We start from the raw sequence: 23082 nt of genomic DNA on the forward strand, positions 1-23082 counted from the left end.
AATGATATGAATGTGCTTGCTATTTTGTTTATGGAAAGTACGCTGCTGCTGCTGCTAAGTCGATTCAGTCGTGTCCAACTCTGTGCGACTCCTTAGATGGCAGCCCACCAGGCTCCCCCGTCCCCAGGATTCTCTCCAGGCAAGAACACTGGAGTGGGTTGCCATTTCCTTCTCCAATGCATGAAAGTGAAAAGTGAAAGTGAAGTCGCTCAGTCATGTCCGACTCTTAGCGACCCCATGGACTGCAACCCACCAGGCTCCTCCATCCATGGGGTTTTCCAGGCAGGAGTACTGGAGTGGGGTGCTGTTGCCTTCTCCGATGGAAAGTATAGCAGCTGAATTACATAAAGATTTCTTCCTGCTCTAATATCGTATAGATTAAAATGTTTAATGATTGAATATTTCCCACATGCCTAGCACTAGCTCATGTTTCCTATCTGTGAAGTAAAGGGCTGGAATCATTTTTATGGCCCCAATAGCGCTAGAAACAGATCCTCTGTGTAAGGTGCTGATAGTGGGGATCAAAGAAACATGTTGGTGACAGCCTTGGCCTTCAGAACCCAGAAAAGAACTGCAGGAGGCCAGACTGCCCTAGCAGCTCCACAGGAGGCAGAGAGGCCAGAGATGCGCCCCTAGCATATTTCTTCAGCTTGTTTGGTTGGTGTCCCCCAAATTTTCTTTTTCATTCCAAAATAAAATGAAGGATCAAGGCTTCCATTCTGAAATATAAAATTTCGTAACACACACATTTCTTTCCCTCAATGTCTTTTGTATTTCCCCAATACTGTCTGTAAATGTATTATTCTAAGAGATAAATGGCAGATACTAGATTCAGATTGGAGAGGAAATTTTGACAGTGGTCAGAACACTGGCTACTTGAAGGGAGAAGTCAGGCAGAAAGGCCCCAAAGGTCAAATTACAGGCCAGGCGTGCACCACTGAGACTCATACACGGAAGAATAAACTGTCCCTTTTTTACTTTCAATTTTCAAACATTTAAACCAACATTTTTCTAGCTTATCCTGAAAATTCTGTAAGACAAGACAGATAGTTTTATCCCTATTTTATAGATGAGGCTCCAAGAGAGTAAGTGATGATTAACTGCAGATGAAGAGTTTGCAATTATATATGCCTGATAAGTGACTGAAATAGGCTTTTTTTTTCTTTTTTTAAAAAATATTTATTTGACTGCACCAGGTCTTAGTTGTGGCATGTAGGATCTAGTTCGGTGACCAGGGATGGAACCCAGTCCACTGGCATTGGGAGCGCGGAGTCTCAGCCACTGAACCGTCAGGGAAGCCCCCTGAAAGGGATTTTCTTAATTCTTCCCCTCTCTTTCTGGCCTCAGACTCTGTCCTGGGCTGCGAAATCCTAGTAGGAGTTTGGCAAGGACAAGAGTTGGGCCCTGAAGCACAGGGCAAGGGAGGGCGGGAGGGCAGGAGGGCTGGGTCTGAAGAGCAGCTTCAGATACCCAGGCTGGGACCTCGGGTGGGGAAGGCGCTGCCAAAGGAAGGATGAACTACTGGTCTGGTTGAGGACCCTGCGAGCCGCCTCCAGGGGAAGGCTGACAAGCCGCCCTCTCTCCAGCTCGGGAGGACTGGCACCCGCTCTAAAGCCAGAATCACCGACATCCTGGGTGAGTTCACCCACCCTCTTCTCCTTTCTGGCTACACCGTCTTTCTAACCCTCAAAGGGTTAAAGCGGTTTCCACGTGATTTTCCCATCATCCAGGTTACTTGGGCTGCAGCTCCCAGCTTGAAAACCTGGGAAATAAATAAAAGTCCCAAACAATTTCTCAGTACCCTAGCAATGCACCCTCTCTCCACCCCCACCCCCACTCCACAGAGAAGGACAACCCTTTGGGTAAAAAGTGTGTGTGTGTGTGTGTGTGTGTGTGTGAAAGGTGCAGGTGTGTATCTCCGTATGGGCAGGTGCTGGGGAGCGGCTTCCCAGAGAAAGTGGGGCCACGTGGTGAGTGCCCCTTCCCTCAGTCCCCCTGGGGCTCTGGGTGCAGGAGATTCACGTGGGGCCAACGCTCTGGAGGGAGGAGGAAGAGGAAAAAAGTGGTGTGTGGGGAAGCAGGCCGCACACACCTGGCGCCTTGTGGAATGAAATCTTTATTAATTATTAAACCGAGTTCCCTCGGGAGCGAGCAGAGCCGTGGCAGGCGGGGCGGGAATGGCGGGGTGGAGGCTGGGGTAGGGAGGAGGGGTGAGGAGTGGGTGCTGGGCACCCGTTCAGTCCCAGGGTACCCCGACAGGAAGGAAGCTGACCCTCTGGGCGCGGGACGGGGGCGGGAGGGGGATCGGGTAATCGCTGCTAGAGAGTGGGTTTCCCCTGCGCGTGGGGGGACCCCGGGAGTGAGGGTGGGAAGAGAATGCTAGAGGAGGCAGCCCGGGGGTGGAGGGAAGTGGGGAGAGGGCCGGCCGGCCGGCTCCTCCCCGGGGTCTTGATCCCAGAACAGTAGCCGCCTGTTTTCCCAAGACTGGGGGAGGGAGCGGCCGGAGGAGAGGAGGGGGCGTGCGGAGGGAGGGTTTCCATTCTTCTTCGGTCTCGCTCGCCCCTACCCCGTTCCTCCGAAGGGAATCGGGCCGCTCGGCCGGGCGTCCGGGGTGGCGGTGGGGGGGAGGGGGTGCCCAGACAAAAGGAGCTTGTGCCTTTAAGGCGGGGAGTCCGGGAGCCGGCGGGGAGGGGACTTCTGGATCCGGGGTAGAGGGCGGCTGCGCTGGACAACAAGGGAGGGGGCGCGGGCCCGGCGCACAGCGGACGGCGGGCGGCACGGCCGGGACGCACGGGCACGGAGCAGGACCGCGGGACTGCCGGCCGGCCGGCCGCAGCCCGCGGGGAGGGCGGGGCGGGGGCTCCGGGGAGCCGCCGACCCCGGCCGGCAGGTGAGACCGCGCGGAGGAGCGTCGGGGGAGGCGGCGGCGCCCGGCGCTCGGGTCTCCGCGCGGCGGCGGGCGGACTCCCGCGCGGCCCCCGGAGAGTTCTGTGGTCGCGGAGGAGCGGGGAACTCCGGGCCCTAGGGACTGGCGGAGGGAAGTCCGGGAGGGGATGGATGGGGGACGGTGGACTCAGGTCCGGGGCTGCAGGCTCTCACCCTCACCCCTCGCCGGGCGCTTCTCTTTCTCCACCCAGAGTGAGTTCCCGGCCGGCGGGGAAGGTGGGGAGAGGCATGTACGGCGGGGAGGGGCTGCCCTGAGGTTTCTGCAGCCGGGCTGTGGGTGCGTCTCCGAGTTTGAGGTAGAGTGTGGTTGTGCTTGGGAAGAAGGGAGGGAGGGGTGCCCTCTGCCTGCAATCACCCACCTCACCCCAGACCTTGGGAACAGAAAGGGTTGGTGTGCTGGCTGGCTGCTAAGGCAGACTTTATTCAGAACAGCTCTGGGGCCCGACTGAAAAGCTCGAATCAGGAGTCAGGCGGTGGACTCTCTTCCCCCAGCCTCCCCTGCCCCGAGTGCCTTGTGACTGGAGGACCCTGATGGGGCTTTTCTGGCTGTGGCGGAGGACGGAGCTCAGTGCCATCTTCAGGGAGACCAGGGGCTACGGAAGGGAGGGGAAGGGTCGCCGGACCTCCTGATACAGGCCCTGGCCGGGCTCATCCACATCTGGATAGGCCTGGAATTGAGGCCCACGTCCCAGCCTGATGGGTGGTGCTGGCACTGAAGTGCCCAGCCTGGGCAGTGCCTTCTGCCATGAACTTTCTGAAGTCCTTTTAAAGTCCCCCCGGAGCCTCCTTTTGCCAAGGAGGGCAGGGGCAGAGGGGTCCTGGGGACAGGAGGTGGCCAGGAAGAGGGTGTAGAGGAAGGGTGTAGGGCGAAGCAGCGACTACAGCCATCCTTGGGGCTGGGGCCTGGCCTGCTTCAGGCTCCAAGTCGCAGACCCACTGGAGGATACAGATTTGGGGTCAGGGGCCCTGGGCCTGGGTCTGCCAGGCTGCATGGACACAGCTCCCAGATGGAGCTGGAGGTGCCTGTATCTGCGTTGGAGCAGAAGATCGGTGAGAGAGAGCAAGGAGACCAGGAGCCTGGGGAGGAGGGGTCTGGGGCACAGGCTCAGGAGCCTGCATCTGGGGAGGAGCGGGTGGTCTGTGGTTCACAGAGTTGGGTTCCTGGACGTGTAGGGGTGGGGGCCCATATAGGGAAGTTTTGTGGCTTTGAACAGTACCCTGCCCTGTTCCCTGCAGTACCAGCCTGGCATGGGGTGCCAGGAGTGAGTTCTCCCAAGTTGGGCAGTGCTTGGAGTGGAGCCCAGGGTGGGATGGTTGAAGTTGGTTGGACAATTACAGATCTCCGAAGCTATCCGCTTGTGGGGTCAGAGTGTTCTTGGGAGGGTCATGCGTTCTGCTGGACAGTGTCTGTCCTTCCTCTGTGAGTACAAGCCACATGCTAGAATGCACTTCCAAGGGGCGGGAACATGGCCAGAAACGGGTCCTGTGGGAACAGAGGTCTGGCCAGTGGTGGGGGGGTGGTGGTAAGGACAGGTCAGGGGACGGGTGAGGGTGAGGAGACTGAAGCTAAATATCACAGGGAGTGGGCAACCTGCTCACTCTGGGCTGTGTCTCATGCAGCTCTGGAGACTGACAGTTGAGGACATAGTGACACGTGACTGGCTGGCATGCGTGGGGTTTTGCTCATGATTTTTCCTCTCTTTCCATCTCTTGGACATTGACAGGCTTTTGGGTGCAAAGTGGTGGAAGGCGGGGAGAAGAGCTCATGTTTATTAAATGCGTACTACGTGTGTGGCAGGAGCTGTTATTCTTTCCTCGCAACGTTTCTTATTCCCATTTTACAGATGAAGAAAGTGACATAGGGAGGTGATGTAACTTTGTCCAAGGCCGTGAACCTAGCAAATAATCACAGTAAGGTTTGAAGCCTGGTCTCATTCCCAAGACCCCGTTTCCAGGGAAGTGTTTTGAAGTTTTGAAGGCTTTCTTCGGTGACCTTTTCCAAACGCCAGCCTGACCAGAAGTCTTAGGTTTTGGATCTGTTTCTCCAGATGGTGCTGTTGGTGATGTTAAGGGGTTGAAGGACACCGAGGGAACTTGGCAGAGTGTGCTTGGGAATGGGAGTTTCCCATGTGCAGAGAGGTCCCCAGGCTGCCTTTTGCTCTGTGGGTCCCTGGGTGTCAGCTTGAAGCACTGCTTCTGTGGCCACCTGGGGCAAGTGCTGGGTACTCCTCTTGTGAGTACAAATGTCAGTGCTGCTAGCTCTGCAGGTTTAAGTATGAGGAGCCCCTCAGGGTGCCCCGTGGCCATGGAGGAGTGTAGCCCTGGAGGGGACACAGGCATCCATGGTGGCAGGGCTCTCACCCTCACCTTCTGAGCTGGGCTCAGCTGGAGACACGTCCAGGGTTTTGTCAGGGAGTCCTCCCACCCCAGGTCAAGACACTTCCCTCCCAGAGACGTGAGATCTGGGGCTGACTTGATTACTCGTGATCTCTAGAGTCTGGGCCGGCTGTGTAAGACGACAGTGGACCTCAGTTTCGTTTTGTTTTGTTTGGCTGTCACATCTGTCCTGTGCACTGGGTGGCCACAGGACCAGCCTCACAGGGTTTTGGTTCAAAGCAGAGGGAAAGTGCATGGAAGTGTTGTCTATCCATCCATCCCCCAACCCATCTGTCCACTCAGTGAACATTCATTTAGACCCTTCTAGGTGTTGAAGATGTGGCAGTGAGCAAAACCAGCCAAAATCTTTGCCCTCGTGAGGTTGGCATTCCAGTTAGGAGAGACAGACAATGAACAAATAAGAAAAATATATAGAATGGCAGTTGCCGATAAGAGTGGTGGAGAAAAATAAAGCATAAAGCTCGGAAGAGAGATAGGGAGCGCCAGGAAAGGGGGTTGCTATTTTAATAGAGTGGTTAGGGAAAGCTCACTGATAAGGGGGTGTTTGAGCTGTGACCTGGAGGAGCCCTTGTTCTAGGCAAAGGGGACAGCAAGCACCAAGGTCCCAGGCTGCCTTGTGCTGGTGTGTTGGGGAACAGCAAAGAGGCTAAGTGAAGCAGAGTGCAGAGAGAGAGATGGAGAATCATAGGATTATCACTATTGTTTCACGTTAGCTTCTCTGAACTAGTCCCTTGAGCTTGCTTTTTTTCTATCTTTTCAACATATAAATTGGTTGAATACCTACTATGAGCCAGGCTCAATGCTTAGGGTACTTGGGGCTGGGGATAAAGTGCTGAACAAACTAGGTATCATCCCTCCTTTCGTAACACTTGGAGTCTGGGGGCAGAGTCACACAATAAACGAGGGGTGTTGTGGTTGCTGTTCAGTCTCTTAAGTCTTGTCTGACTCTTTGCGACTCCAAGGACTGCAGCACACCAGGCTTCCCTGTCCTTCATCATCTCCTGGAGTTTGCTTAAACTCATGTCCACTGAGTCAGTGATGCCATCCAACCATCTTGTCTTCTGTGGCCCCCTTCTCCTCCTGCCCTCAGTCTTTCCCAGCATCAGGGTCTTTTCCAAGGGATGATTTAGTTTCAGTTGTGATCAGTACTACGGAGGGAATGCATGGAGAGTGAATAGGGACCAAACCTAGTCTGGGTGGGGGCGCTGGGACACCTCCCTGAGGAAGTTACGTTTAAGCTGGAACCTGAGGGAGAGTTTGACTTTGACTTGGTGAAGTGTGTGGTGTGTGTGCGTGCACGCACACGCGTGCAAGATCCCCCCTTGTACAGAGGTCACCAATTGGCAGCTCACAGGCTGAATTCATTCCATAGATGTGATTTATTTGGCTTGCAGTATTGAGAAATGTTGGTTACTTGCCAAAGTTTAATTTTTTTTTTTTTAATCTTTTGACCGCACCACATGGCATGTGGGATCTGGTTCCCTGACCAGGGATGGCTCCTGGGCCCCCTGCTTTGGGAGACTGGAGTCTTAACCACTGAAGCACCGGGGAAGTCCCTTGCCAACATGTAAAACCAGGAGATGGCGTGTTAAAGTCTACTTTTTTTTTTAAAGCTTCTGTTGAAAAATCAGATGGGATTCCCCTGGGACAGCAGTGGCACCGGTGCCCCAGTGCGGGGTGGTGCTAGCCCCTGTACCGGGTGTGCCCTCTCTCCTGAGCCAGGCGGCTTTTCACACTGAGAGGCGCTCGAGTCTGTGACCACCAGATCAGTGCCTTGTAGGGAAGAGGTGGATGTTTAAGTGAACTGCATCTCAGCTCTTACACTTGTGTGGCTGCTTGACCTTGGGCAGGTGACCCCACCCGTTTGTGCTTCGGTTTCCTCACCTGTTGATTAGGGCTACCCTGGTCTTCCTCAGAGTCATCTTAGGAGGAGGATGTGCCTGAAAGCGCTCAGCTCGGCAGCAGGAAGTGCTCAGGTAGTGAGAGCTGCTGGTGGTGGCGGCTCTCACTAACTGAGCAGGGTATTGACACCGTCTCATTCCCTTCCTCCCCGCAGGATGTCGTGGTTTAGCGGCCTCTTGGTCCCCAAGGTGGATGAACGGAAAACAGCCTGGGGGGAGCGCAATGGGCAGCAGCGGCCGCGCCGTGGGACCCGCACCAGTGGCTTCTGCACGCCCCGCTACATGAGCTGCCTCCAGGGTGCGCAGCCACCCAGTCCGACGCCCGCCACTGCCCCTCGGTGCCCCTGGCAGGATGAGGCCTTCATCCGGAGGGGGGGCCCAGGCAAGGGCCCGGAGCTGGGGCTGCGGGCGGTGGCCCTGGGCTTCGAGGACCCTGAGGTGGCCGGGGCTGTCGGAGCAGCGGAGGTGGCGCCTGCCGTGGCTACCAGGAGCAGGCAGGCCTGCTGGCGGCAGCTGGTGCAGGTGTTCCAGTCGAAGCAGTTCCGCTCGGCCAAGCTGGAGCGCCTGTACCAGCGCTACTTCTTCCAGATGAACCAGAGCAGCCTGACGCTGCTCATGGCGGCGCTCGTGCTGCTCACGGCAGTGCTGCTGGCCTTCCACGCAGCGCCTGCCCGCCCTCAGCCCGCCTACGTGGCCCTGCTGGCCTGTGCCGCCACCCTCTTCGTGGCACTCATGGTGGTGTGCAACCGGCACAGCTTCCGCCAGGACTCCATGTGGGTGGTGAGCTACGTGGTGCTGGGCATCCTGGCGGCCGTGCAGGTCGGGGGCGCCCTGGCAGCCGACCCGCGTAGTCCGTCTGCAGGCCTCTGGTGCCCTGTGTTCTTTGTCTACATCACCTACACACTCCTTCCCATCCGTATGCGGGCTGCAGTCTTCAGCGGCCTGGGCCTCTCCACCCTGCACTTGGTCTTGGCCTGGCAGCTCAACCGTGGTGACGCCTTCCTCTGGAAGCAGGTGGGTGGTCAGGGAGGTAGGCCTGGGGGCATCAGGCCAGGAATGAGAAGGGGTCTGGTGATCAGGGCGGTGGCTGAGCCCTGGATGGACACTGGGTGAGGGATGTCTGGCTGGATCTGGAAGGAGGGCTTGGGAGGCCTGGTTTCGGGGGTCAGTCTCCATCTGGGATCTAGGGCAGAAGGCCCTGCTGATGGGGAGGAAGGCTGCAGACCCTGTGCTTTGCTCCCATGGGCCGCCGTCCGCAACTCTTTAGCCTGAGGCTCTTGAAATAGTATCATCTGCAGAGACACCGTGGAGGGCTGGAGGAGGGCAGGTGATGTTTAGCCCCTGGGTGGGGGCAAGTCTGAGAGGGCAGGGGAGTCTACATCCTACCCTGACCCCTGACCCCAGCCTGAGACTCCGAGCTTGGTGCCATCCTTCTAGGCAGTTCTCGGCGGTAATGCGGGGGCATCGAGTAGGTTTTCGATGGAGTTAGCAAGGGAGGAGTCACCTGTCACCTGGACCGAGGCCAGCTCCAAGAGGACAGGGGAAGTGATGGGTGGTCTCTTCTCTCCTGGGCTGGGAGTAGTTTGGGATGGGACTGTGCACAAGAGGGGCATTAGGCTCCGACCTCATCTCGCCTACTTCCCACTGAGCACCAGGGCTCTGGCAACTGCCTTGAGGCTCTCTGCCCATGTGGGCTTCCGCCTCTGGGTTCTGAGTGGTGTGTGAGGTGAGGCTCTCGTAAGCGCTTGGCTGCGGGCAGACCTGGTTGTCCAAGGGGCTGAAATCTTCTCTGTGAGAGTGCAGACAGCACATCTTGCCTCTCCCAGTCTTACTTTCCCTTTCTGTAAAAGGAAGATACAAACGGTGTCCACCTCGTGATGCTGCTGTCAGGGCCCTGCCCTCTGCCAGCGTGGAGTAGAGCCTCATAGGGTGGTGGTCTCACCTGCAGCGAGGTGTGGGGAGGCTGGAGGGGATGGTACCCAGTGAAGGGGCTTCCGGGACGTCCATGGCAGAGAGACGTGAGCCAGTGGAGTCGACTGTCTCATGTCGTCCCCTGACCAGGCACAGGGGCTTTTGCCCAGCTGAGCCTTTGGGGCTGCTGTCGATACAGCTCCCCAGCACTCCTTGTGATCCCTCCATTGGCCCCTGCTTTAGATGGTGCTGCCCTCTTTCTTGCTCTGCCTTGCCCAGAGCTTGTGGCCTGTAGCCCACCCAGCCCCACCCACAAAGAGGAAGTTGCCTGGGGCTCCCAGGGTGAGAAGCTGGGTGCCCTGGCATGATGCCCTTCCCTGCCTTGCCTGTGGAACAGAATGTACCTTTTTAAGAGTAACCTTATAGCCACTTTGTTTGTGGAGCACATACCCGCAGGGCGCTGTCAGATCTCTTAAAGGGCCAGGGTCCTTCTGCTGTTGCTAGCCCCCCATCTCTCTCCAGGGGAGCTGTCACACTGGGCATTGGAGTTGGACTGCCCTCTTGGGGAAGGAGGAGCTTGGAGGTGGGACCTCCCATCCCCCATCCTTTCTAGGGTAGATGGGTGTCTCTTCCCTCCTCTCTGCTGGCCTGGTGCCCAGAGCCAAGCCCAGGGCCTGACTAGGGAGGCACAGTTCCATGGAGGCCAGGACTGCACCAGTCTCCCTCCTCTCCAGGGTGCCCAGCCAGTGGGGCTCAGTGCGCACGTTCCTGGGGCAAGTGGAAGAAGCTGCCCATGGCCCATGCCAGCCCTTGGGGCCAGGGCAGCCCGTACCTCTCTCTGAACTGGGGATTCCCTGCACCCAGTTGGCTTTCAGGTTTCTGGGTGGGGCTCTGGCCTCCTTTCTATGGTCCTTGGGCAGCCCCTTTGCAGATCCAGGCCCTTCATCCTCTGACCCGCTCACCCAGACACACTGAGCGGTTCCACCCAGTGACCCAGTCCAGCCTGGCGTGTCCTGCAGTGTCCTGGCAGCCATTTTTTCTCACAGTCGGATGGGGGTCTGTGTACAGATCTATTTCAGTCTCTTGTCCCCCTTCCCCTTCCCTCCACCATGACTCACATTTTCCTCTTGGGCTCCTGGGGCCAGGAAGGGAAGTTGCCTGTTTTACCCCCCCTTTTCTTCTCCCCCACTGGGGGCTATTCTTAGAAACCCCCGAGGGAGATAGTGTGCCCCCCTTCTTCACCCCTGCTGCTGGGAAGGGGGGGCTCTTGTGAGCTAGACAGAGAAGGGAATCTGGGAAACCAATCCTAGAGGGCGGGAGCTGGGAATGGTGGGGGGTTAGCTGGCCTACCCTCCGTCTTACCCAAGGAACAAGAAGCCGAGGTCCCAGAGACTGAGTGACAGGCCCAATTTTGCAGGATGAGTCCTGGTTCCAGGCAGAGCCCAGAACTCCTGGCTTCCAGTTGGTGCTCTTGCCCTCCCTTCTCCCAAAACCAGAGCCCTGCCCCAGCCAACTCTGGGGCGGAGCCACAAGTGCCAGGTTAACCCCTGAAGTTCCAGAATCACCGAGGCCAGCTTCCCTTAGACTCGCTCTCCAGTCACTGTTGCTGCTGCTGACTGAGGATGGAACACCTTGGGTTGGGGTCCTAGGGTGTAGGGACCTGGCTGGACCAAGTGTTGGGGGTGGCCAGGCATGGTGGCACCCCATCTCAGTTCAGAAGAGTTCTTCGTGTCTGTGGAATTAATGACTCCCAAGCCTGGGTTCTGAGGTGGGCCTCAAGAGCGTTGGTGAGTGGAGTGAGTTGGCATCCTGGGAACGTGGGCTGTAGTGCACGGTAGGGTTAGGACACAGCCTGGAGTCTGACTGTCCTGGACTTGAGTCCCACACCAGCTACTACCAGCGGTGAGATCCTGGGCACCTGAGTCCCTCACCTTTAAAATGAGATCATGCTCCCATCTCATAAGAGTTGTAAGAAATAACATTCATTAATGTATAGAGCACACCTATAGAATCCAGGCACGTTGTAAATAGCCAACAAATTAGCTCCAGTAATAATAATAGTAGTCATTATTATCACATTAATTTATGTCAGGGTAGGGAGGAACCTTGGAGATCTTACTGTCCCTCTCCAGGTTCTAGACAAGCAGACAGGCCCAGAGAGATGAGGTGACTTGTCCTGGGCACGCACAGGAAGATTTGGAGCTCAGATCTCCTGGGTGTCGACCTGTGAGGAGAACCACGTGCTGGAGCCGCAGCATGTGTCTTTTGTTTGGGGTGTTTGTGGGGCAGGGAGTCAGAGTGCTGGGCCCAGGCCCTGTGACCTACCTGGCCCTGGCTGATGCTTCCACTCCCAGGAGCTGTGAGAAGATCATGTTTCTCACCACGGGTGAGCCAGGCAGGGAGCTGGACCCCTATGGGGAATGGAGAGCTGGACTGCAGGGCTGGGGCTGGCTTGGGGAAGACAGGGCACAGGATTCTGGCTTCCTCCCTGAGGCAGTGCGTCTACCGAGAGCCTAGCTAGTTGCAGCTGTGTGTGGGGGGGGGTGGTCACCATTTGCCTCTGCCACCCCTTTGCAGCTTGGAGCCAACATGCTGCTGTTCCTCTGCACCAATGTCATTGGCATCTGCACACACTATCCGGCTGAGGTGTCTCAGCGCCAGGCATTTCAAGAGACCCGCGGTTACATCCAGGCCCGGCTGCACCTGCAGCATGAGAACCGGCAGCAGGTGGGGCTGCTCTCCCTGGTCACGGCCTTCCCCCGCCCCACCTGCCAACAGCTTGCAGGTTGGATCCGCCACCTTGTGCAACTCCATGGAATAGTGTGAATTGTTCCCCCTGACTGTGCAGCGCAGAGGCGCTCTGACTTTGGAGTTGCTGGCCTGTCAGAGGAGGGGAGGGAATAGATGGAGTGCACCTGAGGGGTTGAATGGGCTGTTGTCAGAGAAGACTGGGGTGTGTGTCTGCCGAGGGCTCTAACGGAGGAAGGTCAGGCTAGGTCCCAGGAGGGAAGCTCAGGTCTCCAGAGAGGTCAGGGAGGGTTCCAGGGATGTGGAGGGACCAGGAGGGGTTAAAGCATGAGGCCAGGAAGATAGTGGTGCCCTGTTGAAACCACTGGTCTAGGAGCGGCTGCTGCTGTCTGTGTTGCCCCAGCATGTTGCCATGGAGATGAAAGAAGACATCAACACAAAGAAAGAAGACATGATGTTTCATAAGATCTACATCCAGAAGCACGACAATGTCAGGTAGGGTGGGAGTGGGGAGGATACTGGGAGAGGTGGGGGGTGGTCTCTGAGGGCTACACCGTCCTTCCGTCTTCTGCCATCGTCCACAGCATCCTGTTTGCGGACATTGAAGGCTTCACCAGCCTGGCGTCCCAGTGCACAGCGCAGGAGCTGGTCATGACCCTGAACGAGCTCTTTGCCCGGTTCGACAAGCTGGCTGCGGTGAGGGTGCTGGGGCTAGGGGGCAGGGCCGACCGGTTGAGGGCGCACCTTTCTGGCAGCAGCTTGGGGATGAGAGCCCGTGGAGTCTGCACTGAGAGTAGTGGGCTAGGTGGTAAAGGTGTAAAGTAAAGGTGCTGATGCTGCTAAGTCGCTTCAGTCGTGTCCGACCCTGTGCGACCCCACAGACAGCAGCCCACTAGGCTCCTCTGTCCCTGGGACTCTCCAGGCAAGAATACTGGAGTGGGTTGCCATTTCCTTCTCCAATGCATGAACGTCAAAAGTGAAAGTGAAGTCGCTCAGTCTCTCCCCTCTTTCTGCTTCAGGAAAATCACTGCCTGAGGATCAAGATCTTAGGGGACTGTTACTACTGCGTGTCAGGGCTGCCAGAGGCCCGGGCAGACCATGCCCACTGCTGCGTGGAGATGGGGGTGGACATGATCGAGGCTATCTCGTGAGCACCGCCCCCCCCCGGCCTTCCTGGGACTGAGGGGGGCTCCGCCTGCCCCTCCCCTTCGAGGTGTCCTTAGGACCTTTCCTTAGTCTTGGCTGTCTCTCTGTCTTGGAGATCCACGCCTGGGGAGTGGAAAGGCTTCAGCCCATGTGAAGATCCATGTGCACCTTAGACTCCAGCGGCTGGGATGGGGCAGGGGGAGTCAGGGTGAGGGGGGATTTACGCTGGAGAGAATGCCAGTTGTAGGCCTGCTGGGAGGGTGGTGATTCCTCATCTACTCGCCCAGTCCCATAGGACGCTGCTGGACCCCTGCTGGTGAACAGGGTTCCCAAAGGTTTGTCCTTGAGCCCCGTGCAGCCTCCTACCTGTGTCCCGCCAAGGGCGTGCCATGTGCTCTGTGGCTGGGTCTGTCCTTGGCCACTTGGCTCCAAGGCGAGCTCAAGGCCTGGGCTCTGGGCTGGGAGTGGGGAGGACTACTGAGAGCTAAGCCAGGCCGCCTCCTCCCAGGCTGGTGCGCGAGGTGACAGGTGTAAACGTGAACATGCGCGTGGGCATCCACAGCGGGCGGGTGCACTGTGGCGTCCTTGGCTTGCGGAAATGGCAGTTTGATGTGTGGTCCAATGACGTGACTCTGGCCAACCACATGGAGGCCGGGGGCCGGGCCGGGTGAGTGCGGGTCCAAGGGGTAAGGGGTGGTAGCCATCGGGCAAGCTGGGGTCTTACCCGCCTGTCCCACGCAGCCGCATCCACATCACCCGGGCCACGCTGCAGTACCTGAATGGGGACTACGAAGTGGAGCCGGGCCGCGGTGGGGAGCGCAACGCCTACCTCAAGGAGCAGCACATTGAGACCTTCCTCATCCTGGGAGCCAGCCAGAAACGGGTCAGGGTCGGGTTGGGGAAGGTGGCTGGGGAGAGGGGCAGATGGAAGGAGCAAGCAGAGGCCTTCTCTGGGCGCCTCTTCCCAGCCTGTACCTGTGCTATCCACACAGAAGGAAGAGAAGGCCATGCTGGCCAAGCTGCAGCGGGCACGGGCCAACTCCATGGAAGGGCTGATGCCACGCTGGGTGCCTGACCGTGCCTTCTCCCGGACCAAGGACTCCAAGGCTTTCCGCCAGATGGTGAGGGTCCCACCGCGCCTGGGCCGGGCCTTGGTTCTTATTTCCCTCAACACTCAGTATTGCCCTGCCCTCTTCTGCCTCCCTTGTTGAGGCTGTTGTCTCTGCAGTTTCTGGAATTGGGAATGGGAAGGCTGGTTTCATCCCAGGGGTCCCAGGCTCCCCAGAGTCTCTGGGGAAAGCCCTCAGCACAGTGTTGATGGTGGGGAAGGAAGGGACTGTAGAGGTGAAGGTGGCCTGCCCGTCACCTCATTCACACTCTGTCCCTTTCTCCAGGGCATCGATGATTCCAGCAAAGACAAGTAAGTCAAGTTGTTGAGGAGGGCGGGTGGGGGAAGGCACTTGCAGCCTGGGGTGAGGAGGTGGGGAGCTGAGATACCCCTCTTCCCTGGACTTCAGACATGTCGCGTGGGACTGGGTGGCACCTGCCCCGCTCACACTTCTCCTCTGAGTGCTGCCCGTACCCCTCCCTTCTCATCACCTGTCACGTGGCCGTGGTCAGGCGCCTGGTGAAGCCATGTCCTCTGCCCTCAGCCGGGGTGCTCAGGATGCCCTGAACCCTGAGGATGAGGTAGACGAGTTCCTGGGCCGGGCCATTGATGCCCGCAGCATTGATCAGCTGCGCAAGGACCATGTGCGCCGGTTCCTGCTCACCTTCCAGAGAGAGGATCTTGAAAAGAAGGTTTGGGGGATGCAAGGGCAGGAGGAGGAGGTCCCGGCAGGGTGGTCTGAGCACAAGTGAGGGAACAGGAGAAGTTTCTGGGGAGCGGTGGGGGTGACCACAGGGCACTGTGGGGATTCACCTCAGCTGGGCCAACTGGCAACACGCGGCCTTCCGAGGGCAGTGGCAGTGCCCAGCTCAGTCTCCTCTCCCTCAGTACTCACGCAAGGTGGACCCCCGCTTTGGAGCCTACGTGGCCTGTGCCCTGCTGGTCTTCTGCTTCATCTGCTTCATCCAGCTTGTTGTCTTCCCACGGTGAGAGCTCTGCCCCTCCTTGCTGGGCTTCTCTTCCCTCTACCACTTCCCAGGCCCTTCTAAAACACCTTTGCAAGCACACAGTCCTGGGGCCTGCCCCCTGCCTGCCCAGGGAGTGGGAAAGGACCCCCAGATCTCCCAGAGTAACATCTTCCCTGGCCCTCTCCCGCCCAGCTCAGCTCTGATGCTTGGGATCCACGCCAGTATCTTCCTGCTGTTACTGGTCACCGTGCTGACTTGTGCCGTGTACTCCTGTGGCTCTGTACGTGGGGGACCTTCCAGGGCTGGTCGGGGAGGCCAGACTGGGAGTGGGGAGGGAGGAGAAGGTGAGGCCTCTGCCACTGGGCTGGCCCTAGGTGGCCTTAACCATTGGGTGACGTGGTCTGTCTCTGTCTCCTGCCTCCTGACAGCTGTTCCCTGAGGCCCTGCAACGTGTATCTCGCAGTATTGTCCGCTCGAGGGCACATAGCACCGCAGTTGGCATCTTTTCTGTCCTGCTTGTGTTCACCTCCGCCGTTGCCAGCATGGTAAAGGTCCAGGGAGAATTCTCCTGCTCCTCCTCTGTGCCAAGCACTGTTCTGGGTGCTGGGGCTACAAAGAGGAACGAGACACATTTCCTCCCCAAAGCAGGAGTGAGGTTAACCCCTGTCCTCCTGGCTTGCTCCCTTTGCCTCTTGTTATCCCTCAGTGAGAACTTGGGCCCCTGGCATATAAGGTACTTGGGCATGGCCCTGGTAACCCCTCCCCTCCTCAGTTACCCTAATATATACCTCCTCTCCTCCTGTTTTTGCAGTTCACCTGTAACCACACCCCCTTACGAACTTGCGCAGCCCGGATGCTGAATTTAACCCCTGCTGACATTACCGCCTGCCACCTGCAGCAGCTCAATTACTCTCTGGGCCTGGATGCTCCCCTGTGTGAGGGCACCGCACCCACCTGCAGCTTCCCTGAGGTGTCCAGGCAGTGGTCAGGCGGGGTGGGGGGGTCCTGATCAGTACCAGTTCTTGACCTTTCTGTGCCAGGCTTGGTGGTGGGCACTGGGGACCCAGGATCTCACCAGAGTCTCCAACTCCAGGAGCAGCCCTGGCGTGGTGTGGTGTTGGGGTGTGTGGAGGGCGAAGGCGGCTTGGGTTTGAGGTGGTCGAGGGGGGCTCAGGTCAGGTGACGGCGTGCCTCGTGCTCTGCCCTCACCCAGACTTCCTCTGCCTTCGCTCCGCAGTACTTCATTGGGAACGTGTTGCTGAGTCTCTTGGCCAGCTCTGTCTTCCTGCACATCAGTAGTATCGGGAAGTTGGCCATGATCTTTGTCCTGGGGCTCGTTTATCTGGTGCTGCTTCTGCTGGGTCCCCCAGCCACCATCTTTGACAACTATGACCTCCTGCTGGGCGTCCACGGCTTGTGAGTTTATCCTCAACCCCTTTAATCTCCCAGGAGCCTCTTGACCCTGCTAGGTCGTTGAGAGACCTTTGTACCCTGGCATGCTACCACTCATCCCTCACATGCGGGGAAAGGAGGTAGCACCTGACCCCCAACAGTCTCCTCAAGGAAACCCCAGACCTGGGAAACCCCTTTGTCTTTAGGCTAGACATTAAAAATAAAAACTCCCTCTTGCATTTGCGTGTTGCTTTCATATCCACTCTTAACTACTTGTAGGTCACATAGCTGCTTGGGGTAGAGCCCCGGCTAGGAAAGGAACCAAAACTCGGGCTCCTGCTTCAGGGCTCTGCCTGGGACAACACTGGCTTTTCCTCTGTAAAAGCCCACACCTTATATGGCAGAAACATATGGTGTGGTAGAAAAAGCCTCTGCAGCCTGCTGAGTTTGAATCCCTACTCTGCCACTTATTAGCTGTGTGACCTTAGATTGGTGAGTTAACTTCTCCGAGCCTCAGTTTCCTCATCTGTAAAATGACAGTGCCATCTATATCACAGGGTAGCTGTAAAGATTATAGTAACTGACATTTATCGAAGACTTGCTGATGCCAAGCACTGTGCTAAGTCTTTTTTTTTAATTAAAAGCATTTTTTAAGAATTTAGACTGTGCTGTGTCTTTATTGTGCTACTTGGGCTTTCTATAGCTGTGGATTTGCTAAGCCTTTTGCTCACATTGTTTAGATCTGATCACTCTTGTATTGATGAGGAAACTGAGGCTTACAGAGTTAAACAGCCAGGTCACATAGTTGGTGGGTAGAGGAGCCAGGAGTGGAATCTCTGCTCTTAATATAAGCAAATGCCTTGGCCTGGTCCCTGATCTGTGGTGCTCAGTAAATGCAGTTTCTGTCTCCTCTTCCGTGCCCTGACCTGGCGACCCAGAAAGAACCAATGACTTTGTCTCTTCTATGACTTTGTCTCTTCTATCTTCTTGCCAGGGCTTCTTCCAATGAGACCTTTGATGGGCTGGACTGGTGAGTGAGGGCTCCAGGGCAGCAAAGGGCTGGGCTGCCAGACGCCTCTTTCAGCCACTGAGCCCGCCTCTGCTTCCCTCAGCCCAGCGGCCGGGAGGGTGGCACTCAAATACATGACCCCCGTGATTCTGCTGGTGTTTGCACTGGCGCTGTACCTGCATGCCCAGCAGGTGGAGTCCACCGCCCGCCTGGACTTCCTCTGGAAGCTGCAGGTGACAGGGCAGGCCTCTGGGGTGGGTGGGTGGTTCCTGGGGGCGGAGCCTGGGCCGTGTCAGGCATCTCTTAGGTTGGTCAAGGTTTAGCCTGCCCTGAGCCCACCCTGGCTCCATGCTTTTTCCCTGTGCCCACCCCCATCCCCCGCCTCATTCTGTCCCTGCCCCCTCGGCCCCTCTGCCTGTTCTTTGGCCTCATCTCTCCCTGGTTTTCTTCTCCCATGCGGTTCCCTTAGATACCCTTCTCCAGGTGTTGGCTGCTGTACCCACGCCTTGTGGATGTTGGGCAGTGGGTGATGGGTGTGGTGTCCACAGGCAACAGGGGAGAAGGAAGAGATGGAGGAGCTCCAGGCCTACAACCGGCGGCTGCTACATAACATTCTGCCCAAGGACGTGGCCGCCCACTTCCTGGCCCGGGAGCGCCGGAACGACGAGCTCTACTATCAGTCCTGTGAATGTGTGGCCGTCATGTTTGCCTCCATTGCCAACTTCTCTGAGTTCTACGTGGAGCTGGAGGCCAACAACGAGGGTGTTGAGTGCCTGCGACTGCTCAATGAGATCATTGCTGATTTCGATGAGGTACTTGTCCCTTAGGTTGGTGCTGGCAGAGGGTGGGGGAATGTGGGGACCAGAGAAGTGGGAGAACTTTGGATAAGAAGGCAAGGATTGGAGGGGCTCATCTGATGAGACCCAGAGATGTGAAGGGCAGGAGTAAAGGTAGGCACAGTGGAGTTGGGGACAGATATGAGTGTGTCACAGGCAGCAGGGTCAGCTCCAGTGGGGCAGGGTCGTTGTTACTGGGGAGCAAAGGAGGATGTGAAGATCTGTGGAGGGGCCAGTAGAGTTAGCAAGTGGATGTCATTGAAGAAGGAGCTGGTAATCTGTAGACTACGGCCTCATGAGGCCAAGTAATCAGGATGATCCCCTGAATAGAGAAAATGGAAGTAAAATACGAGAAAGCGTCCTGAACATCCAGGTCAGGTCTGGAGAGAAGGCACTTCCTCAGTCTGGGACTCTTTCCCCCAAAGTGAGGGCTGGAATCATTAATGCCTGATATCCCTTCTGTGGTTCTGGGTTCTGTAGCGGGCTGTCAAAGTTGTCCTGGAGTTGTGTGCTCAAGTTCCTGCTTGGGTTTTGATGGCTGCCTAGTAAGGGAGACGTTTTCCGGGTTCCTAGCCCAGCACCAAGAGCAGTAGTTGCAAGCGGGGCTCACTTACTGGAGGGAAGTATTGAGACAGGGAAGTGGGGCAGGGGGCCAGAGCATGGGCAGGAAGGAGCCTTGGGGCAGGACTGGGTCTGGCCTTTCTGCCTTGACAGCCAGGTCCCCCTGTGCTGTCCAGATCATCAGTGAGGAGCGCTTCCGGCAGCTGGAGAAGATCAAGACAATTGGTAGCACCTACATGGCTGCCTCTGGGCTGAACGCCAGCACCTATGATCAGGTGGGCCGCTCCCACATCACTGCCCTCGCCGACTATGCCATGCGGCTCATGGAGCAGATGAAGCACATCAATGAGCACTCCTTCAACAATTTCCAGATGAAGATCGGTAAGAAGGCCTGGATCATGGCACGTTTTCCCAGGGCTGTTTTTGGGGTGAAGCTGAGGCAGCAGGCTGGGGATGGTGTATCAGGAGTCCTGTGGGGGTTTCCTTTTCTCCTGCTCCCTATATCATCTGATGTTAAGAATAGATACCATTTATTAAGGGCCTCCTATGTGCTAAGCATTGTCTCAGATTTTTTTTTTTAAACATATATCAATTCTCACATTATTATCCCCTTTTACAGAAAAGAGTTAGATTTTCAGAATGGGTAGATAACTCAGCCAAGGTCACACAACTAGTTATGGCTGAACTGGGATTCAAGACCAGGTTTATGTAGATACCAGTACCTATGTCCCCATCTGTGGCTGGTCTGATAAGAGGAACTTGCTCCCAGATGAGCCGGTGGATGGGAGTTGTTAATAGCGTGGGTTCTCGAGTCAGAATGTCTGGTTTGAATTCTGGCTCTTCCACTTATGGGCTTATTTAGCAAGTCACCTAACTTCTGTAAGCTTCAGGTACCTTTTCTATAAAATGGGGATGATGAGCCCTACCTTGTAGGGCTGTTGAGAGGCTGAGATAGTATAGAATGCTTATAGAGCGATTGGCACAGCATGAACCTTTGTTGGATTAGCTGCTGTTTTGGCATAGCCCTTCTGACTCAGGGGAGCTCCTTGGCATTCTTTACAACCAGGAGACTTGTCCCTTTTCCATTCTTCTCTGGGTCCTTCTAAAGGTGCCAGGAGGTGGTGCCTCCCTGGGCTGACTGGGGAACATCCACTGCTCTCAATTTCTTACTTTTACCCACCCCAGGACTGAACATGGGCCCAGTTGTGGCAGGCGTCATTGGGGCTCGGAAGCCACAGTATGACATCTGGGGGAACACAGTGAATGTCTCGAGTCGAATGGACAGCACCGGGGTCCCCGACCGAATCCAGGTGAGGGGGTTGTAAGCGGAAGCTGGGAGGGGTCTGGTGTGGGGAGCTTCCACAGGGCCCCCTCTGCAGTCAGCCAGGACAGGGGTAGGGTGGCGATATTCTGTATTTGGTGGAGGGGGTTATGGGGGCAGATAGTAGCATGACCAGAGAACCCCTGGGACCCTGCAAATGCAGCAGGAAGGATCCTGGCCTAAGCAGGTTCCCCCCCCCACCCCGCCCCCCCAGGTGACCACGGACCTGTACCAGGTTCTAGCGGCCAAGGGCTACCAGCTGGAATGTCGAGGGGTGGTCAAGGTGAAGGGCAAGGGGGAGATGACCACCTACTTCCTCAATGGGGGCCCCAGGAGTTAGCAGGGCCCAGCTACAGATCAACTGAAAGGACCAAGGTGGGCATTTGTGTGGACTCTGGGCTTGCTGGGGGAAGCTGTGGCAGGGGGCACTGAGCCTCCAGACCCTGCTGATCACAAAGGGAACACCCCAGCAGGCTGTGTTCAACTACGTCCTCAGGCTGGTGAACGAGGGGATACCAAGAGGATTATGCAAGTAACTTTTTAAAACTAGGGTAGGGTTGTTTTCCCTCCTTTCTTCCAGCTTTTGGGAGCAGGGGAGGGGGCAGCAGCAAAGGTGGGGGGATCCTTCCTACCTGAGAGATTAAAATGGCAGCTTGTCACACCTCCCCTTTCCCTGTCCGTCTGGGCAGCCGGCTCAGGGCTGGGCCCTTCCTTTCCCTTTTTCCTGGGAATCTTTTGTACAAAGACTGGGGCAGGCTTGAAGAGTGCCTGTTCCACGCTTGCCTTTGCTGTGCCTGCATCCCCAGCATGGGTCCTGGGCCCTCCCCACCCGGTCAGGTCTCCCTCAGGGACACAGGGCCAAGGAGGGAGAGGCTCGGGAGACCCAGCTCTGTCCATATTTCAGGGGAACGTTTCCATTTGCCAAATCCTAGTCCCACGATCTGTCCCCAAAGGGGAACAAAGGGACTTCTGACAGCTCAGATTAGCCCCAGTTCCTGCACAGCTCCAGGGAGAGGGGCATCTGGTCTCATTGGTACTGTGAAAACACCCAGGAGGGAGCAGGAATGTGCATGAGGGCATTAGAAGACTGGAAGGTGGATGTTCGCCTGCAGGTGCCAAAGAGAGCAGGCCAGCCAGGGATGGGGGTGGTGCCAGACTCCGAAGGTCAGGATCAGGCCGCTCTGCCCCCGCGCACTCTTGCTGTCTGCTGCAAGGGACACAGAGCGTCTCTACCCCTTCTGTTGCCAAATAGAACAGGGCCAGGGCCTGGAGGAAGACGACCCTGATCCTAGACCCGTCCTCCCAGACCTGGCACTGGGGAGGGCCTGTGTGTCTGTGTACTGTGTGTGCACGGTGGTCTGTGTGTGTGTCTGTTTTCCAGGTCTGTGTGTCCTTGCGCTCCTGCTCCTCGACTCTCCACCCTGGGTTGCCTCTTTCCTGTGGGCTTCTGTCTTCTGGGAATTAAGGCAGGATGTCTGATTTCAAGGGATGGAGACAGATGCCCAGTTTGCACAGGAGTGGGATGGGGTGTGGTAACAAAAGGAGGGTGACTGGGGAGAGGACTTTTGTGCCAAATCCCTAATTGCCTCGTGGGGACCACGTGTGCAGCATGACACTCTCGGCTAGGGCAGGGACCCAAGCGCCTGCTGGAGCCCCCGTGCTCCTTGCACTTGAACTCTATGGGGTTTGGTGGGCAGAGGCTCAGGAGTCCCCTGGATTTCCCCAGCTGGTATCCTGGGACGTGGTAAGCCTTGGGGCTGGGGTAGCATGGGATCCCCCGAGGACCCAGATTCTGGTACTAGGGGCAAGGGGAGGGGAACCCGGACCTCAGCCGTCCCCAGTCTACAGCCTGAGCCCAGTGTGCTCCAGGCTCCCCAGTCCCCATGAAGCCTGCCGGGGGCTGGCAGGAGGGTTAGGAGGGCTGGGCCTTCGATTCCCTTCCTGTCCGCGCCTGCCTTTCACCCGCTTCCCTGCAGCCTTGCCTCTGGCCTGAATGAGTCGGTGCTTTGGTTTCTCTGTACCTGTTTAAGCTGAGGCATTGGCCACAGTTTTGCTTGAAGATCGCTTTGTCTCAGAGGTGTTAGAGGCAGAGGGGAGAGGGTCCCAGAGTTGCTGACTTGGGGGACTGGAAGGGGCAGGTGGTACTCTTGCCCTTCCTCATGCCCTTTCTGACTCTAGTTCCTTGCAGACATTGTTTCTGGCTCGTACTGACTGCTCTGGGGGATCTTCATGTATCAGCCAAGTGGGCCATCAGTCACTTCATTAGCCAAGGCAGGAGAAGAGAAAAGACTAGGTGGTCCAGATGAAGTCAGCTCCCCTTCCCTCAGCCACAGCCCTGGACAGGAAGGTTCTGCATGGGGTCCTGGGGTGGGGATGAGGCTGTAAGGAGACCAGAGTGGAAGACCGCTTCCCTTATGGCGAAAGTGAGTGACTTGTGTCTGCTTCTTGCCAGTGGAGGGGCCTGTCTGCACCCTGGCTCCCCGCACCACAGTGCCAGCCATGCATTTCCCCTGGGTTGATATTGCCCCCTTCCTTGCCAGTTGGTGGGGGAGTCAGTGGATGGGAGGCCCATGGACTTTGGTTTTATAATGTAACCAGCGTGGGGCGGGGGGAGGGTGGCATACCATTGTATTTCAGTGAAATATTTAATATATTTAAATATCAATAAAAATCAAACTTTGTAAAATTCCCTGTTCTCTGCAGCTGTTCTGGGCCCTGGGTTGGGTCTGAAGTGGCAGAGCCTGGTGGAGGGCAGTCCCCTGCCGGGGTTCTGTAGACCTCTCTCATCTGCTAAGATGAAGCTGCAGTGTGCAGAGAACGTGACCACTCTGAGGCCTG

At 56.9% G+C, this 23082-nt stretch overlaps 1 protein-coding gene and 1 long non-coding RNA gene across 8 annotated transcripts; one reads left to right on the top strand and one right to left on the bottom strand.

Moving 5' to 3' along the window:
• Nucleotides 1–1493: 1493 nt before the first annotated feature.
• Nucleotides 1494–22933, top strand: ADCY6 (adenylate cyclase 6). 7 transcript variants are annotated; one of them, XM_010804962.4, is made up of 22 exons: nt 1494–1635; nt 7400–8258; nt 11733–11882; nt 12277–12398; nt 12488–12599; nt 12923–13050; nt 13558–13716; nt 13791–13932; nt 14042–14170; nt 14444–14469; nt 14702–14849; nt 15046–15143; nt 15318–15405; nt 15554–15670; nt 15937–16095; nt 16363–16541; nt 17512–17547; nt 17630–17759; nt 18075–18338; nt 19100–19304; nt 20109–20233; nt 20459–22932. In XM_010804962.4, the coding sequence occupies exons 2-22, from the start codon at nt 7401–7403 to the stop codon at nt 20582–20584; spliced, it is 3501 nt and encodes a 1166-aa protein (XP_010803264.1). In that variant the 5' UTR covers nt 1494–1635; nt 7400; the 3' UTR covers nt 20585–22932. The 7 variants fall into 7 exon arrangements, with proteins under 7 accessions (XP_010803264.1, XP_024847352.1, XP_024847351.1 ...); XM_024991584.2 differs by lacking the exon at nt 1494–1635 and adding an exon at nt 1950–1970; XM_024991583.2 differs by lacking the exon at nt 1494–1635 and adding an exon at nt 2731–2890.
• On the bottom strand, nt 8090–10714 carry LOC132345269 (uncharacterized). The gene is made up of 2 exons (XR_009494494.1): nt 10518–10714; nt 8090–9085 (listed from the first exon to the last, which is right to left on the bottom strand). It is a non-coding gene; the product is annotated as an uncharacterized lncRNA (long non-coding RNA).
• Nucleotides 22934–23082: the final 149 nt, after the last annotated feature.

Source organism: Bos taurus, chromosome 5 (assembly GCF_002263795.3).
Source record: "Bos taurus isolate L1 Dominette 01449 registration number 42190680 breed Hereford chromosome 5, ARS-UCD2.0, whole genome shotgun sequence".
NCBI lineage: Eukaryota > Metazoa > Chordata > Mammalia > Artiodactyla > Bovidae > Bos > Bos taurus.

What these genes read in the sequence shown, in the direction of transcription:
- ADCY6 (XM_010804962.4), top strand. Translation starts at nt 7,401, where the DNA reads ATGTCGTGGTTTAGCGGCCTCTTGGTCCCCAAGGTGGATGAACGGAAA. An exon ending in ACGCCTTCCTCTGGAAGCAG is followed by an intron (nt 8,259 to 11,732) that starts GTGGGTGGTCAG and finishes ACCCCTTTGCAG; the next exon opens with CTTGGAGCCAACATGCTGCT. An exon ending in CAGCTTGTTGTCTTCCCACG is followed by an intron (nt 15,144 to 15,317) that starts GTGAGAGCTCTG and finishes TCTCCCGCCCAG; the next exon opens with CTCAGCTCTGATGCTTGGGA.